Below are 12,165 nucleotides of genomic sequence, written 5' to 3' on the forward strand. Positions count from 1 at the left end.
GCAGGTAGTGGTGTTATCTGTTGCGCCACACCAACCATCAGATGCGCTCATCCCAAACATATCAGAGCTAGCCCCATCTATCATTCCGGAGGACAGTTCTCTCAATGCTGGGGGCTTTATACCCCTCTAATCCAGCCACAGCGCTGGTCTACAAAGATAACTGGCTGACAACAAGCACACGTCCTCTCAGCTCAGAGTTGAGATGTCTCCGACATTCGACTCCTCCTATTGAACTTCATCCCTCTGAGAAGAAGCAGCCCCTTTAGCACCACTTGCCCCCTTAGTCCTTCCAGGATGACAGTTCACTCTTGGGCCCAGTCTGGCCAATGAGATGGCTCTCGTCTCGGAGTGCAGACGCTCTAGTTATTTTTATCTCATTGATTGCTGCAATAAATAGTGGCAGAATGCTCGTAAAGGCCACTGAGACGTCTGCTGGGATTCATGAGGAAGGTCTTCAAGCTGGAAATGTCTGAAGGCCACGTTTCTTGGATCTGCAGATGTTTAGATTGGTTTATTACTCATGCGCTGTGCTTCAGTCTATACTTTCTTAAAGGGGAATTCCACCGAAGTTTCAAAATAAAATGAATAAATAATTAATAAAGACATTCAGAGTGAGTTTGGTGTGGAATGAAGACACTGATGCCTGGGACAATGTTCAGCCAGAGTTCTGAGAAGAGTTCGGCTCTAGAATATATTTTGTAAAATTTGTCCCAGTGGAGGGGTACATTGTGCAGCAAAGTAGTCCCCAAGAAAACATAATTTTTTCAAATCTGTATAAAACTTGGAATACGCATGAAGGTTCACTGGTGGATTCAGATAGTAAATAAAATGCCTATATTTCTGCATGGTGAACTGTAGGGATTGTAAAAGGTTAGAAGGTTTCACTGCAGTGAAACTGTTTCACAACAAACCCAACTCTGAAAGACTGTTTACCTCTCTGCCACGGAACCACACAGTCATTTTAAGAGGTTTAAGCATAATTACTGTATTTTCCCTAATCTTCCTATCCACCCTTCCTTCCAGATGCGCTCCTGGAGTGTGGAGGAGCTCAAAAGGCGCTTGGCCTCTCTGGATCCTCAGATGGAGCAGGAGATTGAAGAAATCCGTCAGCGCTATCAGACCAAACGCCAGCCCATTCTTGATGCCATCGAGGCCAAGAAGCGTCGCCAGCAAAACCTCTGAGCTGCCTGAAGTGGCCGAAGGTCACAGTTCGTTTAGGACACTGTCGGTTACTTACGAAGGTACCTGTGAAAGTTCACTGAACCACTTCATGCTGCCCTGCATGATGTTTTTGCCTAACTTATAAAGTTCTCTCTGTGCATTTATTTTATTTGAATTTTACTTTTTTTAATATTTTATTTTATTACTTGTTAAAAGCTAATCTCTGATGCTGTCTCCACTGCTCTTGAGTATTACACTGGTGGTACTGTCGGACTTGAAAAGCCAGGGAATCTGTCGTACACTGTTTGCATTTGTGTTTACACTTCTCCACTTTACCCAGTGCTCTTTTTTTTTTTTTTGTTAGCGTAGTGTTGTAGCTTGCATGTGTCTTCGTTTTATATAGAGTTTGGTGTAGCTTCAGTTTTCTGGGCCCAGATTTTAGTGGCCATAAACCAACATAATTGAGTAGAATTGATCATTGATAGAATTATCTAAAACAGATATCAGTAATTTAGATTAATATTGGATAAATGTTTGATTTAAATTAAAGCAACTCGTCGCTGATTCACACAGACCCTGCTTAAAGTCACCCTGAAGTCAAAAATGACCATTTTTACTTTGTTCGTTTGTACCCCTGCTCATAGGAAGCACAATGTATCCCATAATTTATAGGACAATATCCTATAATCTTGCTTTCCATTAATCTTCCATCTAAATATAAAGGTGTGTATTTTTCAGAACATTTTGGATGTACCAGTGGACGGGCAAAGTAATATTAACCAGTAATAATCATATTCCCCCTCCTCCTCCTCCTCCTCCACCCACCACCCCCATCCCATTGTGAGGAGAAAACACTCAGCTAGCCCACAGATCCTCCCTGATGCCGTGTTTCACTCTTAACTACGTCGTGCTGCAGAAGGAGCATGAGAGATGATTTCCGATTCATGTTGACTTTAAAGCTGCAGGGAAGTGGAAGTTTTTTTGCACACGTTTGGTGTCTTTAAACACCACCTCTGTCACATCCCTGACGTGCTGTCAAACGGAACCAACTCAGTTTAGACTCAATCTGACTTGATTCCTGTGCCTGCTGGAGGTCTGTAGGATGTGTGTTCCTGCAGTGAAGTCCTTCTGCAAATGCACAGTTCATTTAAAAGTGTTAAAGTAGTGTCAGTCTGAAACGCTGCAACTGGCAAAGACTGTCATTGTCAAAAAGCCCATTTAGAAAAAAGCAGAGTTTGCATGCTTTGAAGCTTCAGGGCTTCTTTTCCAGCTCGTGAAATAGTTCTACACGTTTTTTCCACCCTCACTAACGTACATTATGTGAGTTTGAGAATCTGTCTAACATTCTGGTGAAACTGTAAACTGGGGGACTGGAGGACTTCTGTTGTTGAGTAAGATTATTAAACTGTCCTAGAGATTAAAGTGGGTCAAAGTTGCCCACTCTAGCAGATGTTTCAACATCCCATCAGTGTAGATCACTGCGGCTTAAGCTGCACTGTATGTCCAAATGTTTGTGGACACCCCTTCTATTGAATGCATCAGATGATTTACTTTGTTACACCCATTGCTAACATGTGCAAAGGCACGCACACAGCCTTCTGTAGGGAAGTATTGCCAATAGAATAGGACACTCTGGAGCAGTTAGACGTGCACCTATTGGCACCATGCTGCCAGGTATGGGCTAGTAGAGGGGTATAAAGCCCCCAGCATTGGGCTGTGGAGCCGTGGAAGAACTGTGTTCTCTGGAATGATGGTGGTGGAGCTCCATCCAGTACTTTTGGGATGAGTTGTGGGGTTGGAAATGAGGTGGGGTGGTGATCCTCCAACATCTTGACCTCACTAACGCTCATCACTGAATGCAATTAAATTCTCACAGCAATGCTCCTCCTCCAAAATCTACTAGAAAGTCTTCTTCCCTGGACAGCCGAGACCGTTACTCCAACAAAAACAGGAGAAACTCTTCATTAATACCCTTGATTTCAGAAGAAACAGGTGTCCCGATACTTTTGTCCATATAGTGCATTTTAATCCATATAGTGGTTTAAGTGGCACAAATCTGATTTTTTTTTCTCGTGTGGACACAGATCTGCTCCTAGATGGGATACATATCATATACATGTCCATCATTCACTGATAGCATGACCTGGTTAATGCACATCAAACATGATGACTATGCTCGTAATCTGTTAGAGTGCAGTATTGTTCAACCGTAGGTTCACTGTTTGTGGGGCTGGTTGTTCTCTTGGCAAGCAAAGTATTGCTGCTTGCTACAAGGCCTCATTTGCACGATGGACTATCTGGGCTTTCTGAAAGGTTTGCAAAGCCTCTGCAACCAGTCACATACCAATACGCACAATTCCCCTGTAAAAGCTCTTGGTAATCGGAAGTCTGACACTGAGACTACATTCCAGCTGAATGCGGCTCTAGAACATGGTTCTTAGCTTGCATATTTTTATAGAAACATTGCTGTTGCACAAACAAACTGATAGTTCTTTACTTTCTATCAGAATTTCCTGATTAATGGACCAATAGAAATGCTTCAGAATCATTTTACATCGACTTCCATTGAAAGTTAAGAGAAAGTTTTTGCACGCCAGTGACCGGGCCCTTATACTGCACTCTCTGAACATGGAGAATGGGCTGATGCACTGTATGTAACTGGGGAGGTACCACCAGGATTTCAGTACCTCCAGTACCTTCAGTTAGGGAATATAATTGTCGTATTTCTTTGCAGTTTGCTTTTTATGTCTTATTGCCTATTGTCTTGACTCCAGGTGCTTAATTATTCTGATTATAAATAGATTAGGAAAAGGTACAAAAACACACCTTACCCCTGAGACAGTTCATGAAGTGTACTTTTAAGGTGTACAGTTCAATCTTAAGGACCAGGTTATACCTTTGGGTGTACATTTACATTGTTTGTAACTTTGTGAACAGAATTGTACCTGTACAGTACCTTTATATCGGTCAATGGTGTGCCCGACAACCCACTTTGACATGGGGCACATCCATTATTCTGTCTTAAAAAGGGATTTGTTATTTTGCTTTGCTGGCTTGGCCAGGCTGTGGAATTTTAAATGCAAAGCATATTATTTTTTTCAAAACCACTGTAAACCAGTGCAAAAGCTCTGTATGCATTATTCTCGTTTATGCTGGAATGACCGTTTCATGGCACAGATGAAGTTGGCGAAAAACCAATTTTGTAAAATAGTTTATTTTTGTAAACGTTCTTCGGTTTGAGGAAGCTATAAGGGACTTCTTTTGTTTAACAGTTTTCATGTCATTTCCAAACACGCCTTGGCTTTTGTTTTCTAGCAGGAGTTTGTATGTTTGCGCAGGTTAGCCTCAGGATTATTGACTCAGGATATTTTATATTGTTAGTTAGGCTTACCGTCTGCTTAGCAAATAGTATGATTCCTTTTGATTCATGCCTATTCAGAAACGCGTGTAATTATTTGAGCTAAATTTGAAGTATCTAATCTGAAATGATCTCGTTTATCTAGTTAAAGCACACAACCATTATTTGGCATCTACCTACTCTGATATGAAAGGCTCGAGTGCTTAGTCTTCAGTGTGGTCAGTGTTTTCCTAAAAGAAAGAGTAGGTTAGTCTTCGCCATCCTACAGACAACAAAATGTGTACAGTTAAAAGTAAAATAATTGGTTTTCCCTTTTCTAAAAACTGGCTAAAAGACTTACCTGTGATTGTTTTCTTTATACATTTCCCATCTGTTACACCCTGTATTAAAACTAACTTCACTGACTGGGCTCGTTGTTAAGTCTTGAAAATAGTCATGCATATTACCTTTTCTTACATTTGACATAAAATGTGAATACAGAACCATTGTCAGTACTGTTCTCTGTCCTAATGTTGGTCCTTAACAAGGATTTTGTAACGTGCCTTAAATTATGCAGAGAAAATCTATTTGCAAGTGTTTGTTTGATTTGCCAGTTTGTTTTGATCTGTGTGGAAAATAAACCAGATTCTTGATCATCTGTCATTTCATCCTTTATTAATGCTTAGTGGTTATTGATGTTGCCCTCTGACCATCACTGCTATGACTATATTAAGTTATTCTGCACCATGATTATTATATTATGATTATGAGCATGCTGCACCCCTGAGCAGTACAACAGGATGGGTCGGGTCCCCCTTGTGAGTCTTGGTTCCTGCCAAGGTTTCTTCCTCTCTGAGGTCTGAGGGAGGTTCTCCTTGCCTCTGTCGTTGGCTGCTCACTAGGGGTCTTAGATTTTCATGTCTTTAATGTTGTTGATTTCTTGTCTTTTTACTGATTACTGATTCTGCTTTGTGACACCAATTATAAAAAGCTATACAAATACATTTGATTTGAATTCAAATAAAAGAAGTAGATTAGAAAGACAATAAAGTTGTAACCTGTAAACTTGAAACTTGTAATCAGACCCGTACAGAACAGTGTTAGTATGTGAACAGGCTACACCAGCGAGGAAATCAGTACAGTGAAATAGAGTTAGCTGGTTGAGCTGGTGGATGTTCATGTTTTCTGACTGTAGAAGGAACCTCACACAGACACAGGGAGAACATTGAGACTCTATCCAGATTGAGACTTGAAGCCAAGACCCCAGGGTTGAGGTAAACAAGCGAAATACTGCACCACCAGTAGTGCACTGTTAACCAATAGTGCCATATAAATCAAGCACATGCTGTATATGAGGTTAAAAATGCTGGAGTAGTTTAAATGGTTAAATGGGCATCTTAAGAGTGTAAGGCCTCTAAAGGCTCCCTCACAGAATGACACTCTGAATGACATTGCTTACATCTCAACCTCTGAATTATGCAGCTGTCAGAGAGCTGATATGGAATCCTGGCCCTGATCCATCTCCCTTCTTTAATTTCGATGTGGTCCACCTTATTTTAGCCAAAATGCTAGAGGAGATTTTTTAGTGGGGTCAGTGTTTGACTTTAGGTTCCACATCCATCTTCGTGCCCAGACTTGGTGTTCATTTCACCCCAAGTACGGAAGGGCCATGAAAGGAGAGAGTACTGAGAAATACAATCGCAGAACAGGACGCTTCGTTTTGACTGTGCTACCAAACTCTCCACAAGGACCAAAAGTAGACAAAGTTGTTTTACATAGATTCCTTTGGGATTGCGTGCTGATTGATGTTACTGGAGAAATAGATTTTCAAATTAAATTTTATATACTTTCACAGTTAGCAATGAGTCAATCTAAAGTTATATACATTTTCTTTTTTAAATCCACATCATGAAAGATGTTTTCATCCACCAAAAACATTTTCCCATATCAGGAATAAAAACCTTAATATTAGTATGCTTTTTATTCAGACATGGAAGCCATACTCACAATGAAACATAACAGGGTGGTAAATGTTATTCTAAAATGTCTTCAGCTTGATGTGGTCAAGTCCGTGGCCTATCACTTATGCCAATCAATTTAAAAGATCTATTTCAAGAGTGTAAAATTTTAAATAAATATGTTTTCTCCATCAAATTTTTGTGATGGGGTGGTTGGGTGGAGCTTGATGGATCTCATCTAACACAAAAAAACAGCAAATAAAAATATAAAAGAATGTCAGAACTTTTTTTTCTTTTGTTCCTGGATGCGCCAAAGACTTAAATGATGTCCCTTTCTTTTTGTGATGTAAAGCCACATATAATTTACAGACAAAACAAGTTAGTGGGACGCAGTGGTAAGTCAAACTGAGGGGTGCACATGAATCATTAATCTTTAAATATATATATTTTAAAAATGTAATATAATAAATAATACATCATATAAAAATGACATAAAAAATAACATGGTAATAAACGAATGAACACTGATTACAAATAGCATGTTACACTTTCTTGTGCCTAATGTCTCTTATTACATGCTGCAATGAACAAACAAAAGTACCAGTTTGTCTACAAAAAAATCCCCAGTCTACGATTCCTAAGAAACACAAGTTTATTTAGACAATAGAACATAAGCGGAAGTGTTTTCGCAAATACCCTTATACCCGTGATGTTTTTCACAATAGATTCTGTTCTGTGGGTGAAACTGATGGATGATGTGTGGTTGTTGCTCATCGTCTCGTTGTTTTAATGGTTCAGAGGGTGACCTTGCAGTTTGCAGGCTTAAACAAAGGGTCATTCTTCAAACACCAGGACCATCTAAGTGGAGGTTTGTTAAGGTACCTGTTGAACCCTGTATGCAGTCCAAGAGAACTGCGGTTCAGTTGGTATTGCTAGCGTGTACAGTGTTAGTGTGCTGTTATCACAAATATTAACACTGCTGGAAAGCTTCTCTACCAATCAGATTGTGAGGTTGAAACTACCTGTTTTATAACCTATATATCATATATGGAGTTATGTAGTAACTGAAAGTTTGGGAAAAGGACCACGCCCAAACTCCTCCCCTCCATTTTTACACACTATAAAACCGCTCCTCTCCCTTCTCGTTCTTGTGACGAAAACTCCGCCCCGCACCCCACCTCCGCCCCTGTTCCTCCTGATCATCCAATCATACTCAACCTCTACCTGGCAAGGGGGGTCTGGCTTCTGGTCCCATCAGCTCGAAGCCCCCTCAAACTCCAGCCCAAATTCTCCTTCCCAAGAGTTCTCCTTCCTTGCCTCAGCTCGCGTGGTCCGCATTTGCAAAGTAGTAAATAAAGATGTATTTCTTCTAGAGTCAGGAGAAATGTAGGGCTTCTGAAAGGTTCTGATAGAGCAACAAAGAGGACCTTAAATGATATTCCAAAAACTCTGGAACAGCAAATGATGTTGTTACGACCTCTAGTCGTCTGGTCAGGTCATTGAAAAATATTCAAAGACTATAATAACATTAAATACGCTGAAGGGGTAATGATGATCAAACTCCAACATTAAACTACCCATTAAACTATTCCTTTTTCAAGATGATTCATGAGTTTGAAAACTAACAAAGCTAATAAAGCTAAGTGTACACTGCTGGATTGATCTAGACAGATGTTCTTCCAGGTCTTGTGTGTGGGGAGGGTCTTTGAACATTTTATTATGGCCTGACCCTTGACTGGGTCGAAAAACAGAATTGGGGGCTCGTCCAGAATTTACATTTACATTTACATTTACGACATTTAGCAGACGCTCTTCTCCAGAGCAACTTACAAAAGTGCTTTGCTATTTACCCACGAAAAACCTCAGCTAGTTTAAATAGACTAATAGTTCAAAGATATCTCTAAGTTTAGACTCTACTAAACACAAGTCAATAAGGTGACCATAGTACCATAGTACCTAGTAGGATTTGATCCTGGGACCTCTTGCAATTCTGTGAGAGCATGATTGTAGTAGTGTTTTAGTAGTGTTTGTTAGTTGTTGGTTCTTTGTTTTTTGTCATAACATTTCCTCTGCAGCTAATGTAACATATTTCTATTCAGTCTTAATAATGAATCTATGCTAGTTTGTTAAATTAAAAGAAACTCAGCATGGTATCACACTGCAATAAAACCTCAACTGAACACAAAGGACGAGCAGAATCAGGGCTACTACAACTCTGCCTTTACCAACAACAGATGTCCAGAGTGAAGGATAAAGTAACTTCCTCGAATGTAAGAATCCCAGACCGTTCCACAAGCAAAGCTAGAGTTACCTTTAATGCGCTCCACTTCAGAACAAACCTTCTGTAATGTGAGCTTTCAGATGAGTTGCAGGGGTATATTAGGCGGGACATCTGCAACACAATACTCCAGCCATTAGGCTTCTGCAGCTGCTGGCACTGAATGCAGCTCTTCCTGGAGAAGAAGTAATTCAGGAGAGACAAAGAAATGAACAAGTTCTTAAAAATACTAGATAACAAATCCAACCCTTAGTATTAAATCCAACCTGTCGGTCACCTGCTGCGGTTAATATACAGTATTAGTTAGTCACAGAACAAAGGCTGGAGGCTTTTTACCCACTTCCACATCCATAAGTAGAGAAAATGATCTCCTCTACAAATTGAACAACCTGCACACTTGATGCAATTCCTTCAAAACTACTAAATGAATTACTTCCAGTTATAATCAGATCTCTTTTTTACAACAGTAAACCCATCCATGAGTCTGGGGCATGTACCCAAAGTACCTTGAAGTAGCAGTTATTAAACCTTTGATCAAGAAACTCCATCTTGATCCCAGTGTTCTTTCTAATTACAGACCCATTGCTAAACTAACACTTAAATCCAAGATCTTAGAAAAAGCTGTGGTTCAACAATTTTGCTCATACCTCCCACATATATGAGAAATTCCCATCTAGATTCAGACCCTTTCATAGCACTGAGACCTGCCCTAGTAAAGATAACAAACGATCTTCATCTTGCCTCTGATCAAGACTATGAATCCTTATTAGTTCTACTCGACCTCAGTGCAGGCTTTTACACTATAGATCACATTATTCTGCTTGGAAAGGTTAGAGAACATGGTTGAAATCACAGGAATTATATTAAACTGAACATTAGCGGTTTATAATTATGAGTCCACTAAATTTTTTTCAGCTACTGTTGTACCAAATGTTTACTTTTGTAATTACACTCTACTCTATACTATATTCTTTAACTTAGTGTTTTTCTTTTACTTAGCTTTACATTAATATATGTATATATATAATACTTTTTTATTTTCTCTCTTTTTATATTGATATTTCACAGATTGTTGATAAATAGAGGAACTGCAAAGTAAGAATTTTATTGTACAGTGTAACTGCTTGTTTATGCTGTGCATATGACAATAAACTCTTAAATCTTGAATAAAGGTAAATGATTTATCTTCAAATTATTAAATGTTGGATATGGAATTCCTCAAGGATTTATTTTTTATTATCAGTCAAACCTCATGGCAAACTTGGCATGGCAAAAGACAAATTGAGGACTGTATTAAGGATGTGAAATGCTGGATGTGACATAACTTCCTCCTTCGAAATAATGACAAAACAGAGGTTCTCCTTTTGGGTCCAAAATCAGCAAAAAATAAATCATTAGACTAAATGTTAAATCTGACTAGTTTCTCATTTTCCTGGGTCAGCAGCTAAAATCTTGCCATTATTTGAGTCAGATCTATCATTTGACCAACATATATCCAATATTACTAGACCAGCTTTTCAACAACTTGGGGACATTGCAAAGCTAAGAAATGTCTTATCCCTACATGATGCTTTTATGCCCTCAAGGCTGGATTACTGCAATGCACTATTGTCAGGATGTTTCAGCAGGAACCTCAATAAACTTCAACTAGTTCAGATTGCTGCAGCCAGGGTCCTTATGATGATGATGATGATGATGATGATGATGATGGGACAAAGATTCAGGGACTCATTTCAGGGACTCAGACACAGTCTCAATCCTCAATCTAGGCTGAAACTCATCTGTTTTAATTTAGCTTACTGTTTAGTAAGTAATGTTTCAGATCCAGATAAAGGTTGCAGATCCAGGGCATCATGGACACAGGGAATTGTAGTATCCTGAGATGCTGGTGTTGTCATTCCAGTCGCTCGCAAGTAATCAAGTTATATGTATATGTGGATGGTGGAGCAGATTAAAGCCAGTGTTTCAGGGTCAGTTGTAAAAATGCTATACAAATACATTCAATTTGATTTGGATGTTCAGGCCTGTTCAGTTTAGCTTCTTGTCAAGAAAGGGATTGTTGACGGCTGAGTTTAGAACTGGAAATATTATCTGCTACTGTCTATGAACGGATGAAGAGACCTGTTCACTCCCATAAATGAAACTGACATATGGCAATATAAAGAATTCAATATAAGACCTATATTGGAACATGTGGAATTCCCTTATGTCCAACATACAGTATATTTGAACATATGTGACAAAATGTAAACCAATTTATTTCATATAAACTCTTACTTATGTTTTATACATATTTGTTTATGTATGTATTTATATATATATATATTGAAGCATATGCCCAATCCTTTGTAAGGGCATATACAACCATATATCTGATTTTATATATAAAATATATATAAGTACCTTGTATATTAGTACCTTGATGGTTATAATTGTTTATGTGCAGTTATGACATTATAATTCAAATGAGCAAATTAAATTATTATATTGGATTGTTTTAATTTCACTAGTATGAAGAGTTATATAATTTTAAAATGTTAAAGAGAAACCAACAGTCATTTTTTTTGTTGTAGTGCTGATAATGATTTCTTCAAATCATATCTGGTCAGTTACATATTTCCAAACATGTCAATTATTAGTCTGTTCCAAAGTGAAAAACATTTTTAAATCAAATATCATTAAATAATTAAAAAAGTAATAATAATTACTGCCATTTAAAGCACATCATGCAGCCATACAGTAAAACATATTCTAATATTGTTCAATACATTAAGTGGTTGAAAGGTATAATACACATAAAAACAATAAAATAACAATAACATAATTTATTTGTATATAAATATTAAAGTATTCCACAAAAGTACAGTGATTCAGGTCAGTAGAGGGCATTGACATTGCAATAAAGAGTAATCACGAGTTATGCGGAACCCCTGGACTTTTGTAGTTCAGGTCAGTATATGAGAGTCAATCTGAGTCCACAGTCTTGAGTCTTTAGAGTCTTTGGATGAAACTGTACTGTTTTCTTGGCCAGTGGAGACGTTTCACAGCTTTCAGAGTTCATCACATACTGTAGTACTCAACATCAGTGCTCAGGTGACCAGTGGAAGATGCTTTGAAGGGTTTAGCATTTCAGCATCTCAGCATAAACACGAACACACTGCTGAAACAGGTTTGCGATTGGCTGGTTCATGAAGAAACCTGTAGGGAGTGCTAGCAGCTAAGCAGGTTCAGAAAGAAATAGAAGCGAATCTTTAACACTAGTGATTCGGTACACTGCAAAGATTCATTTACAATCTCGCTTGTTCATATACTGCACAAGCATGTATGAGAGCAGAACTGTATCGATTTTTGCAGATAGTTGCTTTAAAAATCTTTTAAAGCTGATATGTGCTGATGTACACTGCCCCCTATAATTGAGAGAATCATCTTCA

The 12,165-nt window shown here is 38.5% G+C and overlaps 1 protein-coding gene across 1 annotated transcript in view; it reads left to right on the forward strand.

The window, feature by feature from the left end:
• The window catches only part of LOC140560431 (serine/threonine-protein kinase 4-like), a 34,426-nt gene extending 29,274 nt beyond the window's left edge, over nt 1-5,152 (forward strand). The window contains exon 11 of the mRNA XM_072684922.1: nt 1,024-5,152. Coding sequence (XP_072541023.1) covers nt 1,024-1,182 — 159 coding nt within the window. The 3' untranslated portion in view covers nt 1,183-5,152. The remainder of the gene's footprint in view (nt 1-1,023) is intronic.
• Nucleotides 5,153-12,165: the final 7,013 nt, after the last annotated feature.

The sequence above is a fragment of the Salminus brasiliensis genome, chromosome 7 (genome assembly GCF_030463535.1).
Source record: "Salminus brasiliensis chromosome 7, fSalBra1.hap2, whole genome shotgun sequence".
Classification (NCBI taxonomy): domain Eukaryota; kingdom Metazoa; phylum Chordata; class Actinopteri; order Characiformes; family Bryconidae; genus Salminus; species Salminus brasiliensis.